Source organism: Neopsephotus bourkii, unplaced genomic scaffold (assembly GCF_033783945.1).
Source record: "Neopsephotus bourkii isolate Nb327-2 ecotype Australia unplaced genomic scaffold, CSIRO-AGI_Nbou_v1 NB_739, whole genome shotgun sequence".
Taxonomy (NCBI): domain Eukaryota; kingdom Metazoa; phylum Chordata; class Aves; order Psittaciformes; family Psittacidae; genus Neopsephotus; species Neopsephotus bourkii.
In genome coordinates, this window is record NW_026901237.1 from 1,647,615 (window position 1) to 1,669,285 (window position 21,671).

At 49.1% G+C, this 21,671-nt stretch overlaps 1 protein-coding gene across 3 annotated transcripts in view; it reads right to left on the reverse strand.

The window, feature by feature from the left end:
- The window catches only part of EPHB1 (EPH receptor B1), a 77,721-nt gene that overhangs the window by 44,753 nt on the left and 11,297 nt on the right, over positions 1–21,671 (reverse strand). For all 3 annotated transcript variants that reach the window (XM_061354448.1, XM_061354449.1, XM_061354450.1), the window contains exons 2-3: positions 8,468–8,532; positions 4,382–5,063 (exon numbers count right to left, since the gene is read on the reverse strand). In XM_061354448.1, the coding sequence (XP_061210432.1) occupies positions 4,382–5,063; positions 8,468–8,532 (747 nt within the window). The remainder of the gene's footprint in view (positions 1–4,381; positions 5,064–8,467; positions 8,533–21,671) is intronic.

The following is a 21,671-nucleotide window of genomic DNA, read 5'->3' on the forward strand; positions in this document are numbered from 1 at the left end:
AAGGGAACTGGCTGCCTTGTGGAAAGCCAGGATGCCTGGGAGCAAGGATGCTCGCGGAGCAGTTTCTGCCTCACAGGCATCACAGCCCAGCTCATTATCCCAAGCTGCAGCAGCTTGGAGGCTCCTGACCACACCACGAAAGGAATTTGCCATGAGGGAAAACACAAAGGCAAGAGAAGCTTGGGAAGCAGCAGAACCACCCTCACCCCTTCTCCCTGGGTTTATAAATCTTTTATAAAGTAAAAAGATTCAGCACAAAGCTGATTCAGACCCAGACTTCTTCACTGGCTTCTCTGTGTAACCAAATTACTGCCTGGTACTGAGAAGGTCAGAGAGAAAGAATGTGTGATTCCAGAGGACAAAAGTACAGTGCCCCATCCTCAGAATCAACAGGGATAAAAGCCAACACACTCACAACTGCCATCATTCTAGTGAGGGGTTACCTTGCGATCATTAGGTTTCAGAGTAAAACACCAGCAGAGAAAGGGTTTAATAATCTTCCTTGAGGAGAACAAGCAAAATCCACCCAGCACGCTCATCCAAGGTCTCAAATGATTTCCCTGGCCTCCCAGTGATCCCCACTCCCACTTTTCCTCCCACCTCCTCACCAGCAAAATGATGCATTGCACCTTGACCAGGCAAGGAAGCCATAAAGCAAGGCTGAGGGATGGAGCAGAGCAAGATGAATGGATTTAATATCAACCTGAACGGAGCATGGGCTATGGCACCAAATGAATTATTCATTTTGAATTCAGTAACAGCCTCCATTTCACATTGACCCACAAGCTCTCATGGGCATGAGAGCCAAAGAGGATGGGGTAGGCAGTCCAGTGGGTTTTAGGGTATGGCATGCCATCACCCATAGGAGAGCAACACAACTCCACACCAGCCAGGAGGTCTGTGCCAAACCCAAACAGCCTGGGATGGAAATGAAAACCAGGCGAGATGGATAAAAAAAACTTCCCTCCACCCCCACCTTAGTGATGTGTTGGTAATGACCCCTCATCACTTTGACCCTAACACACAACAATAATATCTTCGGGACGCAAAATACCCCCAGATGAAGATTGCATCCTGCCTGTGCCTTTTGCGAGCGGCTAAGTGCCGATAAAAGCTGGTATTAATGAATCCCTCAGCGGCCCCGAGCTCTGCTGTCAGCACGAAACCACTCCAGTCTAATAGCCCCATGACAGGCACAGCCTCTACCTCTGGGGGTGGGAGGGATGAGAGAGGACTGAGGGGGGGCTAAACAATTCAACCCTCATTTTCCCCCACTGCTTTAGAATTAAGCCCATTTTGTCAGCCTTAAAACACCAAGGGATTTTTCCCTTCTTTTTTCCTTGGTGACAATTCCCCTGGGTTTGTTAAATGGCTCATCTCAAGCTGACGAAGGCTTTGAGCAGATGTCAGGAGCATGTGGTTCCTGGGAGATGGGGTCCAATTCTGGCAGCATCTCTGCGAGGTTAGCCCAGCAGATGAAGAAGGCAGGGGAATACAATCCCTTCAAAAGCACCAAGATAAAGAGAAAACCAACAAATTATTACTGTTAAACCTTGTGATGTGACAACTCATGCTCACCAGAAGGGCAGCCGTGTGGCCAGGTCCTTGCAGTATCTCCAAGGTCTAAAGGGATACAAGGAGAAACTTGTTGGCCAAAGGGTGCACACAAGCTACAGAGAAGACAGAGTCCAACCCAAGGTCAGATTTCTACTCAAATGCAGTTAATTTTTCCAGCAGTCCTAATGTAAGCTCTGTCTCAGGCTTTTAGGACTGGTTTTAATGAACCTTCATGAGGGGCTGGCAGATTTAGTGGTTTTGGGTTCCTCGCTACTGTTGAGTGGGAACTTCAAACTCACAGGTCCCACTTACAACCTTAGCCTCTCATCTATCACCCCGACATGAGAACTGGGAAATACTCTCACAGGACTGGGAGAGGGGAGTTATGGGAGCTCTGCTCTAAAGACAACATCATACCAGCACCCAACAGTGCCCACAGGATCATCAAAAAAGCATTGTCTCATCATCACGCATATGCTTGGTGCCATTTAATCACCTGCTTGGTGTGCCTCCACAGCATACTTTGATGCCTTTCAGGACCCCAGATTATGTCAGTCAATCCATAAAAGACATTTCTACTGCCTTAGGCCTGACAGGATCCTGAATTTTCCCTCAAGGAGACTGAATGCAAAGCATGCTCCCTATGCAAAGGCAAAATGCTCACTAGAAGCTCTGCAGAGCCCACATTAGGACAGCACAAGGGGTTTCTCCTTCAGCATCAGCACTGCTGAGGAGCGGGAGCACAGCTGGAGACAAGTGCTGTGGCACAGAGAACTCAGTGAATTCCCAGTGTACAGGGGTCTGGTCAGCGCAGCTTTGATGGCATGAACACACCATGGCTGTTTCGGGGTTTGCATGCGAAAAGGAAACAAAAGAAGCCATGGAGATAGGCCTAATGCCCACCCTGAGCAGGTTTGCTCCCATGCCTCTTTATAGAGTCCTAGAATGGTTTGGGTTGGAAGGGACCTTGAAGCTCATCCAGTTCCAACCCCCTGCCACGGGCAGGGACACCTTCCACTAGACCAGGTTGCTCCAACCCCTGTCCAACCTGGTCTTGAACACTGCCAGGGATGGGGCAGCCACAGCTTCTCTGGGCACCCTGTGCCAGTGCCTCAGCACCCTCACAGGGAAGAGCTTCTGCCTTATATTTAACCTAAATCTCTCCTCTGTCCAGTTAAAGCCGTTTCCCCTTTTCCTGTCACTACAGGCCCTTGTAAAAAGCCACCCTCCAGATTTCTTGTAGAATCGTGTGTCCTCCTATCCCCCATTCTCTGCCTTGTCCCATACAACAAGCACCAGGTAGATGCAACAATCTCCTCCTGGGAAGTTAGAAGCATTCAAGACCCCAACTTTTCTCCACCACCCCAGGCAGCAGCAGATAGAATGGTCAACATCTCTGAAACCTGCAGCTGCTTTACATTATCGTTTTCCCCACATTTCTGGCAAAATTACATTATTTCCCAATTCCAGTCTTTAATTAAAATGAGTATTTATTTTTCAATGACGAGAAAATGTCATTTTGCCATAAAACCATGTGCGCTTTCTGTTTGTTTATTCAATAGTAGAGGAACGTCTCGCCAGAAACACTCCAGTTTGCAGAGCCCTCCCTCCAACAGAGCACTTGAGCTCCTCACGGGAATCCATCTCCTAGTGGGAGCAAAACCACATTCAAGATCAACCACAAAACTGAAAGGAATCCATCAGTGATGCTACTTGATGGGAAAGCAAGGACTGTGGTCCTTTCTCAGTTGTTGGAGCCCTGGCACAGGAAGGCATTGCCATCCCTACATTGGCCAGGCAGGAATGTGGCTTTTCATGGTGAAAAGCTACACAAGTTCCCAGGTTTAAAGCAGATGAACAAACAAGTTTCTCCATAGCTTGAACCCCAACTTTGCCATTTTCATATATCCAGAGTTACAGATGGAGAAGAAACACATGCCAGCCACCCCAAGGAGCATCACAGCCAAGCCTGCTACACTTGCTGGCACCTGCACCTAAAGAGGTTCAAGTCAGACCTCTTCCCATCACTCCCCCTCCTCCAAAATCAACCCTAAAGCCCTTTGACACCTGTCTTTAACCTTCTTCTTCCCAAGCTGGTGGTGCCTACCTTCTGGAAACCGCTAATGAAATGAGGTTAGCTTCTCATGCAAAAAGACCTCTCCTTTTCCCTCATTCCAAACAGCATACAAAAAAAAAACCCACACCATCTTAATTGTGAAGAGACAGAAAGGGCAGCAAATAAAGCCAATCCTCCAACAGAGGTTGGGAAATATTCGTCAGAACAGCAAAAGGAGATGAAAAGCAGTGAGTGCTGTTTTTATTGGCTTTTATTTTATATTTATAACCCTGTGCTATGGAGGCCTCCAGCAGGCAGCAGCGGGCTGGGGAAACCCAAAAACACAGAAAAAAAAAACCCAACATCCAATTAATGCTGAAAATCAGAGCAGCTTCGCTGCAGCCAGGCCCGATGGCAGCTCCCGGCTCCTGCAGCTCTGCTGGGGGAATAACAAGGCAGATAAAAGCGGCTCAGCCTGCGCGGCACTTTGAAGGTAACAGATCACAGAGGAGGCTTCCAGCGGGCTCGCAGTAGCAAACTGCTCATGAAGTTTGGCCATGGACTGACCAGATCACACTGAGAAGACACAGGTTGACTGCTCCCAAATTCCTGCCTGGTCTCCAAAGCAACACTGCTTCAGGGCAGGTAAACAGTGCAGAGCCCATTTCACAACAGGCATTATCCAAAAGAGCTCGTCTGGGGACAAACATTTTGTTAAGCAAAGCTCAAAACCGATAGAAGCACCTTGTTCACCAAAACCAGCCTTACCTTTGCAAGCCACGCTGTTCTCTGGCTCATAACCAGCCTTGCACGTACAGCGGCCGATGGGGACCATCCACTCCCCATCCCCATTGCAATACAGTTTGATGGGCACATCTACCTCCTCGGCATTGGGAATGCAGGTGCCACGGGCAGTCACTAGAGAGGTGCTCTCCGCTCCTGTCATTGTCTCTGGGAAAATGGCAAAGTTCTGCACCACGCTGGGGCACTTCTTGAAGAAGACCCTGACAGACAGCAGAGACATACAAGCCCCATAGTCCTGGAAAGCCAGGTAAAAGCCATTGCGGGTCAGGGGCCCAAAACTTCTTACTTCTGTGTTCACCTTCATCAACCTGCCACCAAAGTCCACCTGGGAGAAGCTCTCGTCAGCAGCAATGGTGTCCACTTTGAGGTAGGGTGCCTCTGTCCAGAAGGCAGACTTCTTGGTGGCAATGACAGAGTCTGTCTCGTAGTAGTAGAGGTTGAAGGTCTCTTTGCAGGAGCCAGGGACATTGGGGAGGCTGCTGCAGTCCCGCACAGTGAAGCGCATCTCGGTGTAGATGCGGTGAGCTCCACGCCGGTTGATGAATGTGGTGAGGAGCCAGTTGTTCTGGTTGGGCTCGAAGACATTGCACACCTGGTATGTACGGATGGTGTTGAGGTTTTCGTCGTAGCCACTGACTTCTTCCCACTGCAGAAAGGAGAAGGGAGAAGTGATAAGATGGAGGCAGAGGGACCGGCAGTGGCCCATGAGCCATGGAGGTGCTGCTCACTCTGCACAAGACTGGAAGGAGAATCCCAAAGCCCCAAAGGGGACTAGGAACATGGTCATGGGACACACAACAGGATGCATGAGCAGAAACACCACCTGGGACAACATCAGAAGAAATCCTCACCCTCTTGCCCCTGCATGTCTCCCCCCATCCCTCCCATCTGAACATCTTTTCCATGTAACCATCCTAGCTACCCTGAGAATATGTAAAAATTGGAAGAAATACGGTCCAGGTATGTGGAGGTAAGAAGAAAAGCAGCACACAAGGATACAGCTTCATTAAAGCCTAAGCCAGCACATGGGCTGGAGAGTGAGGCTGACCCCAGGCTCTCAGCACGACGGGATCATTTCCCCTGGGAAAGAAAACTAACTAAATAAAACATCACTACTGCAGAGACAGAATATAGATTTGTAATTTGATTTATAGAAGGGCATTAATATAATCCAGGCTACAATTTCAATTAAGGGACAGCGGCAAACTGTGAATAGTCTGTGATGGCATTAGAGTCCTACAGACTGATTTACAACCTCATAATCCATTCATTTTAACTAATCCATGTTTACAGTCTCTTCATAACAGCGTTATTCGTATGGCAATCTTTAAACAGCACTGTGAATATCATGCATAATTTCCAGGAGCAATGCTATGGCAGCACTCATGGGTGTTTGTGCTTACATGGGGATACAACAGCAGATGGGTGATGCCAACCTGCTCTGTCACGTTGAGTCTTCCCAAAGAGCTCATGCACCACAATCAATCCTATAACCCTGATTTTGCCCTCTTCCATTTTCCATTTAACAACCACTTTCCTCACTTATTCCGCAAGCTTCCCCCTTGTAAAACACAGCCCTGATGTAAAAAAAATCACAGGCTCTTATTTTGTTTTCAAAGCAGGGTCCTCCTCATGCTGCCAAGAAGTGCAGCAGAATGCTTGCTCCTGGGTCCACCTACTCAGCTCCACTAAGTTTAAGCAATGATCACAGCTCAGGGTTGCACGTTGTTGTTAAACAATGTTTACCAAGACAGCAATAAACTCTCACGCATCCAGCTGAGTGCTCTCCCTTCTCATTCTGTACCATGAAAGCACTGCAAAAAAAACCCTCTCCACCATGGACAAAATGTGTGAATTCCCTTTCATTATCTGACACCTTTTCACATGAGAAAAGTCCTCCCCAAACCAAGGGGGCTGGCTTTGTTCCCCGGTCCCAGTTCCCACCTGGGATGTGCATCACAGCCCTGTCATCCAATCAACACTGGGTGACAAGCTCTCTTCCTGCACTCACCCACCAGCATTAACACCAGCTCCATGGCTCCACTGTCTTTGCTGCGGGAATCCTTTCCTTCACCCCACCCACCAGCTCCTACACCCCAGCCAGGTGTATTGGGGGGGGGGGATGGGACACATGACCTGTTACCCTTTATTCCCAGTGTCCATCTGGGAACCAGTTCTCTCATCCACTCCTTCTACAGAGCATCTCCTGAGATTTGCTGCTTTCCTTTGCAGGAGGGTTGCAAACAGGGCCTCAAAACTCAGAGCCAAATCCTGCCAGCAGACCCTACCCGCACTTCAAGCACCCAGCACATGGTGCTGGAAATAACATGTGACGCCACCTGGAAAACCCTCCTGAGGGTTTGGGGCCAGACCCTGATGCTCCCTTGGGAGTCCCTTGAGTTCAGCAAGGGATGAATCCTGCAACCAGGCACTGAAGAGCAGCAGGTGCCTGTGCCTGGAAAGACTCACGGTGCCAGCAGCTGCTGCCACTGATGCTCTAACAGCAAAAAATGCATCATTTTGATGAGATCCCACTAAATAATTCACAGGGAGCTGGAGATTAAGACAATGTTATTCTCTGTCTCTATTGAGATTTAAAGTGCATCCAGTGGGGAGAGCAGAAGGACAGCCCACATCCCACTGCAGCCAGCCCTCAGCGACCACAGCCCCTCCTGCCCAGCTGGCATCTGAGCCCCAACACTAATCTCAGCATCCCCACTGAGCCCCAGGGCACATCTGTGAGCCAGGGTGAACAGTCACACTCAGAGCTCAGCCCAGCACGAGGGGATACCACCACCCAAAGGGACTCAAAGCCTGCACACAGCCCATGCCGATGACAACCCCAGGGTCAAGAGAGGTGGTTCATCAAATCCCTGCACCTCCAGCCCCAAGAGGAACGAGAGGAATGTGGCAGAAAGAGATGACACTCCAGCAGTAGCCAGGAGCCCCTCTCCCATCCCCTCTCTCCTGCCCCAAGGTGCAGGAAGGTCCCATTTATAGATAGCAGCTACTCTTCTCCTTAACAAGCAGAAATTCACACGTGTATCTTAGCATCTCTAAGCCAGGTTGCTTGGATGGGTGACAGTCTGCAAACCCTGGCACCCATACTCTGGACAAGCTTCATCCAAATACTGGCCATTACCACTGGACAAGCCAAGAAGTGGCACAAATCTGCCTCCAAATATTTTTTGTGATTATTAAATGGGACAAACCCTAACACTAAGAGCTGTAACCAACCAGCTCATAAAGACTACTGCATGCCTGGAGCAAAAGGTGTGCAGCCTCATTTCTTTTGAGGATCTGGCCAAGTCAGTCACACCCTAACGAAGATGCAGGCTGTCATCCTTTCCCCTTTGGTGCCACGTACTGGAGGCCCTGGGGACAGATTCTGCTGCTGTACTCATCCCTGCCTAATCAGATGCCTGTACTACCATGATGCCCATCTATCAGCTCACATCTCCTCCTACCACCACTTCTCTTCCCCACTGGCTGAGTCTCTCACTTTCTCTGCCAGGGGAATGTGAGTCAGGTTATTTTATGCTTCCATTCCTCAAAGGCTCATATTATATAAAAAAGATGTTTTAAGTGCCTCAGGGTGTTTTGTTCCTCATTACTTCATAAAAGTGACATTAATAGCCAGGGAAGAGCACTGCCGAGTGCAATTATGGATGATGTTCCAGGTATGAAAGCTGTTTTGAGCCTACTAATGTTTCCTAATTACAAGCCTTTTGGCACAGGGAGAGGGAAGGCGTGAGCAGAGGGATGGAGAGTGGTGATGGGGATGGACCCTTCACCTGGGAAGAAGACAGGCAGGGGAGGAGAAAGCAAGCAGATAGAGACCACCTTTGCTGAACCCCCAAGATTGGTTCAGGGAAGGGATGCTCAGCCCCAGACCAGCCATGCAGCTTGGCACAGATGTCCCATACTAGCCCAATGGAGCACCACTGTTCCCACCACAACTTCTTGAGTTCCCCACCTGCATTTTAAGTTAAATAGCCCATAAGAACACCATGAGTTCATGTAAGGATCAGCTGGACAAGCAACACTTACCCCTGAAGGCGGGTTGGCGGTCCAGCCCAGCTCGGCCGTCGCTGTCCGTGTATCCATCAAAGTTTCTGAGGAAACACAAGAAAAGGAAAGCAAACTATTCACTCCTGAAGTTTTTGATGACATTATGAGCTTGGAGCCACAGAAAAACATTTGTCTGGATTCAAAGAACATGCATCTGACCCTTGGAGCTGCTCAGAAATAAAGCAGCAGGTGCCCTAATACATCTAATGAACAGCTTCACTCCAGAGCAAATGGTGCAGGACAAGCCTCTTTGCAGAGTCTCAGCCTGAACCAAGCCCATGCTACCATCTCTGACCCTCCCAACAGTGTTACCAAATAAAACTACTTAAAAACTAAGAAGGATGCTGCATTTCATGGAGTCATTACACACACATACAAAACCCCATCTAGGCCCGTGAGTTTGCATTAACTCCTTGGAAGCAGCAGCAGACAGGGGGAAAGACTCCTACCACAGGCAGAGCCCACCCTCTCCTCCAGAACCTCCATATGGGCTTTTCAAGTGGGTCCCATTCAACTTGTTCACAGCTACTTGCTTCGCCCCACAACACCAGACATCCCCTTTTATGCACTGCATCTGTCTGGTGCCCTGAGTTGCCCTGGCACACAGTTGTTATTTGTCAGAGTGATTTCATATAAGCAAATAAAAATCACACTGCTTGAGCCGGTTTAGTCTGCTGGGGGTCTTCTGATGCTGAATTTGGTGGGAAATGTTTGGAAGCTGTAATACAGCTGACATATCCCTACTTTCAGTCTTTAAAAATAAAACCCAACAAAACACAGCAAGAATAATAGCGAGAGCAACAACATATAGAAACAGATGGGGAAAATGCTCCAGGTTTTATTTATTTGTTTGCAGCAAGCAGACATGCAGATTCATTTCCTCAGTTCTTGTGTCTCAAACAAGCAGGAGGAGGAGATGCTGGCACAGCCGAGCACCCCCCGTCGTTCCCCTTTCCCAGGTATTCATGGCAGCTTTACAGTGCCAGGAAAATGGGTGCAACCACAGAAATAAAGGTCAGGAAATAAAAATCAGCCCAGGAACATGAACTGCCGCCGGACCGCTGCTTTTAATCTCTCCACGCCTGCTCCAGCAATTGCATGAGGGAAATGAGACTCCTATTAATCTTCCCACCCCTCCCTTTGCTGGCTGCTCTGGGATGGGAAGCCAGAGAAGCGTGACCAGGAACTCCCCACCCTGCTACAGCTGATAAATGCTCTAACAAAATCCCTGCTGGAGCTGCTGGCCCAGCCTGGCTTCCAGAGGTAAGCATAGACGTGGATGGAGGGAGAGCAAGGCAACAGCCCCAAAGAGGGAATGAAAGGGTGCTCGGGAGCATGCAAGGCTTCTGGGCCCCTAACCAATCCCAGGATGCTGCTGTGGCACTGCCAGGGGGCCTTCAAAGCCCATAGCACCCACCCATTCACCCCTACAGGGTACACAAAAGCGTGGTGGCCTTCATGCTATCACAGCATGTTACTCTATGCAGTTTCAGGCCTTTTCTGTTTGGCAGAAGCCAGATAATACGATCCCAGCTCCAACTCCTCAGGACCAGGGGCTCCAGCCTTCCAGGAAGTTTCTGCTCACCACCAAGCCTTCCATCCCTTGCAAGCAGCCCCACACATCATTAAGTTGTCATTTAATGCTCACATGGCCCTTCAAATAGCAGGCAGATGTGCCCATGCATAAATGGAAGCAAAGGCAGAGCAAAAGGCCGTGCAAACATCTCACAGTCCCCCCTCCCAGCAGGGTTATGCAGGGAGGGATGCTCTGAGACCCCCTAAAATGATCGCTGCTTTTCCCCACAGCAAATGCAGTATCCTCGTGCCATGCACAGGAAACTGAGGCAGCAGAATCCAGGGTGATGCAGGGAGCGTGGCTGGGCTGGGACCCAGCTCACCCACCCCATGGTAAGTAAGGACACAGTTACAGGAAAGGCACTTCTTGCAAGGAAGGGTTTGTTCAGGCAGTATTCTCACTCCATCATCTCCCTTCCTGTTCCACACGCTTACAGCTTCCTTCCCCAAGTCATTGGGATGGAATTTTTTGGGGGGTGGGATGATGACAGAGGAATGTACTTCTGATAAAATACAGCTGCTGTGCGGGGCAGTAGCACGCGAAGACCAGCGCTGCTCTGAGGTGGCATCCACCAGGATCCCACCCAGCAGATCTCACCCCTTAGCTCCAGTTCCTCCCCAAAGGCTCTTTTGGAAAGAAAGCAGGGAGGCACAGCAGCAATGATCACTAAACAGGAGACTTCAAAATAACTAATTAAATAAACTAATCAATTGAAACACAGAGAAGCTTTCGTTTGGAGGTTGCTGGAGTCCCAAGGGACTGTGTGGCTGTGGCCAGGGAGGTTGCACTCACGAGGTTTCCACACTGATGCACAACTCGCACTTCAACAGCTTTGTGTTTCTAAAGCAATTTGCACACCCAAGGAAAAAGAGGGCTGAGAGCCACTGCTAAAAGCTTGACCCTCTACAGACCACCTCTTGCTCAGATCCTGCCCTGACGCGCTGCCACATACAAGAAGATCCATAACCTGGTAAAGTGGTTTGGTTGGTTTGTTGGGTCTTTTTACATAAACTGGTTTAAATTTCAGCTCAAATTCCTGCTGAGCTCACCCTAACCCCGTGACTGCAGAGGCACTGGCACCAGAAGGACTCGGCTGAGCAATTTCCCATTGACCTCCGCTGCTTCCTCTTGGAGGAAATCTTGGCTTTTACTTCATTTTCTGGGAGGTTCAAGTAACCCCGTGACGCCAGGGGAAACCCCACAGGGACGTTTATGGCCAGGCCACTTAGGGCTAAGGCTGCTGAGCACCCTCCTTCAGCACTGGGGAGGTTGTCTCTTGCTCCAGTTCCTCGCAAAGCAATGGGGGACAAGATGAGGCTCTCAGCACCCACATCTCTGTCTCTGGGCTGCAAAATATCACTACCAGTGTGCGGACACAGGGGTCACTTCCCCCAGGCATCCAGCCCTTGGGACCAGGCAAAGCAGGGGTTGGAAGTGAGATCCCTTTGCCTGCTAGCAAGGGGATTACTGCAGACCACTGCCTGAGTGGCATTAACCAGTGGAAAAGCCACACAGACACCTTGCACCTCTCCTCTTGCTTGCCTCATCCTTCTGTGAGGACTAGTCCTTGTTATTTGGCACTGGGTATAAACGCTATCATCTCCCCATGCCACCTACATCTATCACGACACCGTTAGCCACACCGTGTGAATCCCCGGCTGCCTGTTCACTTGCATCAGACAATCCCAGCAGCTCCATTGTGCCAGCAGGCAGGCTCAGTGCCCAATGGGCAAATGCAGGTAAGGCACTGCCCTCCCCTTGCCTGCTCAAGGTACAGCTACTCCAGCCACTCCTTTCACACACATGTGCAGAGCAGATGCCCAGGGGTTGCTCTGCTCAGGAGGGAGCTCAATACAATTCACTCACAGAAGTCTTCAGGACCTGAGCCTCCACTGAAGGCAGCTGACCAGGCTATAATGGCTGAAGTCCTCATTAGGGAGAAGACAAGCTCTGCTACCAAGAGCTGAGCTCTCAGAGTGAAGAATCTTCAGCTGTATACAGTAGATTTTCTTTAATGGACGCATTACTTTAAACTAAGCCTTCACCATCTGTTCCAGTCCCTAATTATCAATACAAAAACAAACGTCTACTCACAATTACACTCATAACAAGTAAAGATGCCAGCAATTAGAATGCACCAGCATCCTCACTGCTGAGCAGCACATCCATCTGTGATAGCGCTCATGCAATCCAGGCAGGGAGGACCTGCTGCCATCCCGGGCTCCCCTCACCCTCCTGTGCAAACCAGTGAGAGGTGTGGCCAGAGATGATGCCTGTGGTGGGATAAGCTGGATCTCAGAGAAGCAAAGGGAGGAGTGGCATCGTTCAAGTTACTCAGGGCAAGAGTAGCCAGGTGGGGAGCAGGGCAGCGCAGGATCCACTGCAGGAGCTGATGCCACCTCACCAACCACCCTTCCCAACAGGATTCAAGCCTCTTCCAGAAAAAAACTTTCTGAACTATCTAAAACAAAGTGAAACTTATTTCCTGAAATCCCCAGCTTGAAGCCTGTATTTCAGACCTCTCCAGCAAAGAGGGCTCCTGCCAATCTCATCATAGAAGGTGGGACTTTTCCCTGGCAGGGTGCAAGGCCTGGCTACAGGCAGAGAGAAGGGGAAGAAAGGAGACCAACCCAACTTGATCCTGTTTCAGCATGGTCATCTGGACAGAAATAGGTATAACAACAGATCTGTCCAGGGGGGGCATGAAGAAACTTCCAGGAGTGCTGCACTCCTCAATAGATGCCTTGGGAACATGGTCCGTCTCTCAGAACAAGAAGCAACAGCTCTCGCTCCTGCAACATAATGGTAGGAACCAGCCTAAGGCACTCAAAAGCAAATGCTTGGGCATATGCAAAGAGATGCAGGCATGTCTAAGACAACCAAGAGGAAAAAGACAGAAATTAAGCAAAATAAGGAGAGAAGGCTTGGTAACAACAGATGGGTAGAAGGAGATTTGGAAAGGATGCCAGCTGCTGGAAATAAGCCCCCAAGATGCGTGGGGAGCAGAGGAGTGCACGTCGATAGCTGAACCTTCACAGGGAGACAGGAGGGCAGGCACTGAGGGAGAGGCAGAGCACATGTGGCCATGCAGGGCTCGAGTCTAGGGTCCAGAGGGACAGAGGATGCTCTGTGGGTAGGATCTTCAGAAACTTGTCCTGATGTGCTACAGCACAAAGCTATCACTGATGGATTCACTGCATGGTCCAGCTCTAGGGCATGTCCCCTGGGCAGTCCCAGCCCCATAGCATGACTTCCTGAAGGGGAACAAAAGCAAAAGAGTTTTTTCCACAAGCAAAGCACCATATTTTCCCCTTTATTTCACACTCATAAATGCCAAGCTTTCCTTCTACCTCCTCTTTCTCTCCCAAGAGCTTCAGCAAAATCAGCCCAAGGCAAGCGCACAGCTTGGGAAGCTTCTGTCCAAGTTTGGTGACATTACCAGAAAAAGGGAACTATAAAGAAACAGAGCCAAGATGATTTATTACAAAGACTAGTGCTAAATAGTATTAACTGCTATGATGCTGCAAGCTCTGCCTTCCCATGGTTGTCATGACTTCAGGCCAAGCCCAGATTGCATCCATGGCTTTCATCACCATTAACTATATGTTCACGACTACATCACACCTCTCAATGTCAATGGGAAGAAAGACCCACAGGTGCCAGGGGAATAATCTGAATTAAATTCTATTTCCCATAGATGAAGGGGTTCAAGCACACACCAGGAGGTTGCCTGAGTAATTCCAGGTGCTCCTCATGACATTGCTTCTGACTACAACATCCTACAACGTGGTCCAGGTTCACACATGCAAAGTTTCAATATATCCTGAGCTTGGACTAAGCTGGGAAAAAGCATGAACATGTGATGTGCGTGGCTTTGCCACGGGGACCAAGGCAGCAAGGTGGTGGGCACACATACCCCACAAAAAGCCTCTTCGGCGGGAGGACTCCCCATCTGGTTCCTGCTCCTAACTGGGAGGGAGCACTACTGCTCACCCCTTATGCCACAAAGGAGCCAGCAGCTACACTGCATGAATGCCATGACATCTCCAAGATGGTTTAATTACAGTGCTGTAGAGGTAGGCAAGGTAAGAGCAGGATCAGCCTCTCTCCTTTGGTAAGAGCTGCTGCTCTGAACAGTTTCTGAGTGCACCAGCTTCCGAAAGAGCCTCTTACTGTATCTAAATACTTTCAATCAAAAATATTACAGCAACAACTAATTACATCCCATCATTCCCATAGCTCTCTGCCTTTAATGGTGCATTTTGCTGCTACAGAACGATGTTGAAACTGTTCTGGAAGTGCATAACGAGCTCTCCCTATCAATCTCCCGCGGGTTCGTTATGAAGGATTACCCACTGAATAACGAACCCGTGGAGAAGGGGGAGGATGTGCTAAACAACCACAAAACAAGTCAACACCCAGCATCTTCTGCCTGTGTTTTAAAGGAAACCACCAATGCTCTGGGGTCTACATGAACCTCTTGGGGTAGAGGAGCCTGCTGTGCAAAGACACCTCAACCATGACATCAATGGCCACCAGCCAGCATAAGAAGATCTGTGGTGGCCGAAAAAGCCCTGCTTTTGGTTGGAAAAAGAAAAAGAAGATCTGTGGTGGTTGAAAAAGCCCTGCTTTTGGTTGGAAAAAGAAAGAATGTATACATATACATGTACATATACATATCAGCTGAGGATGAGTGTGCTGTGTCAATTTGTGATGGGATGCATTAAGCTGTGGCTGCACAACACAGTCCTGGACCTCCTCCGGGATCCCTTGTCAATGGCATGGATTTCAGCACGCAATGAAGATGCATCACAGCAGGGCAGGCAATAACTTAATGAAGCTCAGATTTGGGGGTGTTTGCTCAGCAACTATATAACAACTTTATCAATAAGCCGCTGCCTGCTGTGACTGCAGGATGAAACACTAATTACAAGCAGCAAACACTACCCATATCAGGATATAGCAAACTGAAATATACTGGTTAATGTGCCTGAAAACAGACAGCAAAATACCTGCTCAAATTTCTCGAAGTGTATATGCGTACACACAGCAAACCCAGCATATCAGGCAAGAGCAAAGCACAGGAGAAAGATCCTCCACCAAGCCCATGCTTAACACCAGCTAAAAAAGTTCAGGAGGTGATGTAAAGTTTGGATCATAAGTCCCACTGACCAACACTCACTCTTCCCTGCACACCATGCAGAAGAGATCCAGCCCCAGCATCCCCCCTGGGTTTTCACACTTGGAAGGGGCTTGACCCAGCATGGGTACGTGGTGTTGGATGAGCTCAGCTGAAGCCATACAATCCATTAATCATAATCCTACCAAGGAGAGAGACAGTAAATCAAAGAGACAACCTGCCTGCAAATAAATTACACGGGGGAGGTGGAGGGGGAGAGGAATGGAGAGGAAAAGAGAGAGAACTGCAGAGGGAGAGATAAGGAAGAGGGAAGGAAACAACAGCAAATTACCAAAACAAAAAGAGCACACATCACAGGGAAAAAGAAAAAGACAAAGGGGACTAAATCACATATAAAGATAAGAGAGAGAAGATAGGGCTTTCAATACCTTTTGTTTTCTTAATTGTAAACCTACTTCAGAAAAACTGGGAACAAGTTTTAATCCACCAAGCTCAAACCCAGATATTGGATGCTAGGGGAAACTCTCAGGACAGCTTGTTACAGGTAACCCAATGTTTTCCAAATATAAAGGAGCTCATTTACTCCTGTAAGTGACAAAAGTCAGTTGATGATATCAGACTTTTTATAATTGCAAACAGGCCACAGATATACAAAATCCACACACACATCATAGTCCATGCCTAAGTATTTACAGATGGGAGCAGATGTTTTTGGCAACTCAAAATCAAGCAGCAACAAGGGCCAAGAGAGCACTTTAATGAATGCTCTGGCCCACCAGGACAGAACAGGACATCCCAAGGGACATCCCTACTATCACACCCAGGAGCACATGCCAAAGCAGATGAAGACTGAAGGTCAGATGCCGCAGGACACTCTATCCCTTGTCACAGTCAGGTGGCTTCAGCATCAGATGGGCACAGCACCTTGCATCCTGGACCTCTTGGGTAGAGACCTGCTGACTTGAACAACCATCTCACCAGCCAAGCACGTGAGGAGGATCCAGTCCCCCAACCCGTCACAAATCCCAGGGGAAGCACAGCACCTTAAGGGATGGCAAGGATAAACCAAACATGCGGTAGTGATGTCAGCAACTTCGTGTTTCTGTTACTTCTCTGTAGCTCAATACTTGGTCATGAGCCATGTATAGTATTGGTTGCACGTGGTGTGCTCCAGGCAGGTTGAATGGAAGCAAGCGAGCTCACTCAATGAGAAGGATATTCTGCCAGGAGCTCTTCCCTTGGGAAGAGATAGCTTGATCTTCATCATGCTATATGAAAAGACAAGGAACCCCCCTAAAAGGAAATAAGAGCAACATTTAAGATTTCACAGACAAGGACTATTGAAGCCTAATGAGTTCAGTGAAACTGGGATTTCCCTTGGAAAGGATAACCTTTAAATACAGAATTAGTCAACTAAGAAGACAGAGCAACCACAAGCATCAATATCATCCGTAATTACACATGCTAGCATAAATTAAAAAGATGCGTAGTCTTCATGTGTGGATACACAGGACATTCACCTGTAGAATTGCCTGAGGATCTCCTCAGCAGCATGCTCATGCATGTCTTACAGCTGCACCATGCTTGGCTATGAAGCCAGTCTTCAAGACCTACTCCAGCAATGCCTCTGTGCTGGTGGTGCATGATGTTTTGCTGAACTACTGCACCAGACCTCTCCGTGCAGCTCTGCTTCCCTGCTGGATTTATTTTGCCTTACTGTGGGATAGCACTGCCTATGAGGAAAGCTCTAAAACCCAAAACATTTATCCTGCATTTCCCTTCTTTAGAGATTCAGGATGAGTCACAGTCTTGGACCACGTTCTCCAGAAAAGCTTCGCGCTCACTACAAGAACATGCACCTCGCAGAGCCTTAAATCTAAAATGCCAGCCGTAAAGAGCCCTCAAGACGAGAGATGCACCTGGCATAGTCCAGCTCCTATTTACTAGATCTGATTTTAAAATGTCAAAGGGATTCTGCATGAGCTACGAACATGACAGACTGCTCAGATGGCGAGCAAGCACCATCGGGGGACTGAAGCTTAGCGAACGGCATCCCTTCGCCCATGCGCATCTCCTCCCAACACAGCCAGGGGCTGGGTGTTTCAGACACCAAAATCTGAGAGAATAACCTCCCTTTTCACCCCGACAAACACCCTGACTGCCAACAGCCAAAGCCAGACTGCTTGGTCGAGCCAGAAAACAGTTTCCTCCCCTTCCAAACAAAAATTAGAGGCTTGCAAAGAAAAATCCCACTCTGGACAAGCCAGTGTGAAGCAAGCATGCAATGAGTTTGCTGGCACAGCTCGGCATAGAATAACGGCAGCCAGATTGCTCCTGTATTTTTTTAATGCAGCATCCGACACGTACTAAAGCCTTCAGGGAGGCCAGTCAATTATTTTTCAGGTGTAAATAATAACCAAACAATAGCAACAGTACTGCTGACATGAGGATGCATCCTGAACATTGTGCCCTGGGAGCCTCAGAGGGCGGAGAGGAGCTAAGGCAGGGTAGCACGTCTGGAAACATGCAGGGCTGCTCTGGCTGCCACTGGAGATGTGGAACTCAGCTCTGGCCTCAGCGTAGCACAGGCATTGAGGGGAGGAGGTGGAAATATTGAACCTCAAATGGAAGAAGCTGCAAAAGCTTTTTGGGAAGTGGCTCCCGCGCCACCTCCCTCCCAGCACCGGCCGCCGTGCCGAGCATCAGCTCTACAGTTTTTGCACCATATGGAGTCATCTCACGAGTGCAAATGAGGCAAAGAGCATGAGAGGCAAAGTGAAATAAATCTGTTCTGCCACGGGGGCTGCCGGCAGCAAGGGAAAGCCTCTGGTGGGACACAAATGGGAGTGGAGGAGGCTCCCCTGCATCCCCGCTTGGTGGAAAGCCAGCCCCATCACCTGCCCAGTCCTCCCCACCATAAACCTACACACATGGGAAAGGGAGGGAAAGGGGATGTAGCAAAGCCAACAGGTCCATTGCAAAGGGCACAGCACCCTGTGAGCAGACCCCACAACCAAATGCTGCTTCCCAAAATGTCCTGCAAACCCATCCCTTGGCTTTACAGGTTTTTTTTGCTCTGGCCCCACAACCAAATGCTGCTTCCCAAAATGTCCTGCAAACCCATCCCTTGGCTTTACAGGTTTGCCTGGAACTCATCTTTTTCCTGTCTTTTTATTTTTCTCCACTCTGATTTAGGCTAAACAGCCAACGGCCAGGATCTGTAACTATCCTCCATCCTGTCCCCCAGAATTTTACTATCAATCTGAGCTGTCTTTAGGTACATATGCAAATGATAGCTGGTCCATTGAGTAAATAAAATGTGTTTGCCAAGGTGTCTAAACACAGATCCACACAAGGTGCCACAGCAGCACTGACAGGCCAGTGGAGCTGTGTTAAACCCTTGCCCAAAACTACTGACAGCTACAATCAACTGCAGTCGCCCCTTTAGAAGGTGTTCTTCATTAATGGGGTGCACTGCAGGGGCTGCAGGACCCCTCTTCATAAGCTGTTGGTGCATAACCTGAACTGTGCCAGGAGCAGTGGGAAAACTGCTGCCTGCCTTCTCCTGCTCCTGGCCGTGCCAGCACCAGGCCCTATGTCCCCAGGGTTTCTCCCCACCAGGATCTGTATTCTATGAGAAGAGGGGGAAAAAGGAGCACTGCTGAAAGTCAGCCTCAGATCCCAAGGTTTTGCTTAGGACACAGCTTAACGCCAAGCTTTTCCTGCAAGCTGCAGCTGACCGAGCTGCTGCGCATTCACAGCTCCCACCAGCCCTGGGAGGTAAGGAAGGAGGAAGAGAAGGATGCTGGCAGGAGGCACTGCTTGGCTGCTGGCCTGCACAGCATCCCCTGCCTCCAGTGCCTGCACGGGTGCAAGCTGGGAGAAGGCTCTAGCATGAGGACAGCCATCTGTGTGCCGGGAGTAGTGCCAAGGCAAGGTTGGGGGATTGTTTTCCCTACACACACCTCAGGATGGTCTCCTTCCCAAGTGCACAGGTAAAGATGACTTAACACACGGGTGACACCTCACCAAAACACTTCAGCATGGGGTTGCAAGGAGAAGTCCACTTGAGCCACCTCCAGGAGCCTTCCAGTCACAGGCCAGATCCCAGGGAGGTACCGAAGATCCGCTGTGAGCAAGGGATGGTCCCAGCATGACCGGCACAGCTCCATTTCACACAATGCCAGCTCTGCTCATTTTTAAAGCAGCACCATTGATGATAAAGTTCCCCCTAAGCTCATCTCCATATCAACCTCTTCTCCTGATGACGCTGACCCATCCTCCCTGATTGTAGTTTCCTTACTGAAATAAATCACTTTAAGTGCACGTTGTGCTCTGGGTCTCATTACTGTTCATCATCTTCTGCACAACGGAGCTGTCACATCTTCACAAACTCTGTCACCTGGGTGACACAGAAGCAATTTGGGATGGCAGGCAGGTGGGGAGAAAGCACTCACAGCTCAGCAGGGCACCAGAAGCTTCCTATCCCTCTTCCCTGCAGCTTTCAGGTGGTGGGCTCACTCTTTCCAGCCCCTCGTGGCACAAAAACTCAGGAGAGCAAAAGCACGAAGGTGCAACAAGAGTGCAAGATGGGATCATTGAAAGCAAGTACCCAGAAGATGGAAGGATGTCAGGAGCAATGGCAGATGCACATTGATAGCCAAAAGCATCTTCCTTCAGTAAGGTACATCCCTGTAGGAAAACTTCCTCCAGAAGAGGTGTCAGAAACTCTCTTTCCTTCCCAGATTTAAACCAGAAACACCTACAGAAGGGAAGGAGGAAGAGCTGAGCACAGGCAGCAAGATGGTCACCAAACCTTCTCTGTCATGGATCCTAGGCAGCACCACATTCGACTCCTCATCACAGATGGGTGTTTCCAAACCCACCAGGTTATTCCAGATGAATATAGAAGAGAAGATCACAGTCGCGCTGCACATAGTACATTAAAAGCTCTGTGCCAAAACCCATGAGGACAGATCAGACAGAAGCAATGCAAAGGCGTTGTTTGCCTGTCACATCACTTTTGAAAGCCAAACACTCAGAAGGCAAAAAAGGGAGCAATTAAGGCTGCTGCTGATCTTGTAGTGTCCACAAAGACAAGCCTGTGGGGTTTTTAATTGAGGAGTGTAAGTGCTACCAGTTTCCAGATGGCCAGCAGCCCCATGAGGGGCTGGAACCTGCTCAGTATCAAAGGCCAACCTCACTGGCAAGGAAGGCGCAGCTCATCCATTGCCATGCAGCTGACACCTGCATCCCTGCACATCAGCATGGCTCCCTAGGAAAAGGAGCTGTTTCCCAATGCAGTTTTTAGGAGAGCACAAAGGTTGGATTTCCCAAGTACACAACACCTACATACACCCCTGAGCACAGACATGGAAAAGATGTGCTGCTCTCATTCCTTCCATAAGGACAACACTCATGCTTGTCTCAATGTCTCCACCTCTGCCATCCCATCACAACCTCACTGGAAAACATCCCTCACTGCCCCAGTGCCCACAGCAGGAGGAGAATGCAGAAGGAGATGCAGGAGGAGAAGATCCCAGAGACGCATGCGCACCAGGACATCTAACACTGCCAGGAAGGACACCCCAAGTGATTCCACAGGCTTTGCTCTTCTCTTCCACTATCCTACCCCAAAAACACAACCAGCCCACTGCAGCCCAGCCTAAGAGACCCCGTGTCCCCCCCTCTTTGCCTAGGGCACTTGCACACATGTTCGCACACGCCAGCACGGAGCAGGAGGGGAAGTCGTGTTGCAGAAATAACACAGGCACACAAACAAAAGAGCACAAGCCATTAATCTGGGTGAACCAAAGGAAATGAAATCATTATGGCTGCAGCTACAACATCCCGAAGAACAAATTTCCTGCCTGGATAATAAATGGATTCTTTTGTTTCACGTTGGCCCCAACCACGTGAGTATCTTGGCCTATTCCTCATCCAAAACATCTTGCTGTATAAATACCCAGACGGGCTCGAGTTTCAGCTGCTAAAAATATGTTTTAATTACAATAATATATAATAACAAAAAGAAAAAAAAAACCCACCAAAAGCGCTAGATCTACAAGCTCCCCTTGCCTCCTAAACAACCTCTGAAGGCTTTCCAGCATGGAGGCAGGCAAACAACAACTCAAAAAGTTGCCAATTACAGCCGAACAGCATAAATGCAATCTTTAAAAGTAAGACCAAGGCACACGAGAGGCAGCCCTGGGTTAATGCCCAGAATAAATAACCCCTGCCAGAAAAAGAAGTGATGGGTTCGTGAGCATTTGAAGCACTGATGCCCCAAAAGTACCTTGTAGGTACCTCCCAGCAGCAGGGCAGGCACACTGATAGCTGCTCCTGACCTCCAAAACCTCAAGGCTGTGCAGGTTTTCTTCCGAGCCAGGTTTTCTGCTGGTGCCTCACTAGGGCTTGGGATTTATTAGCTAGATGGATGGGGAAATACAAGTTCTGGCTTCTCCTGG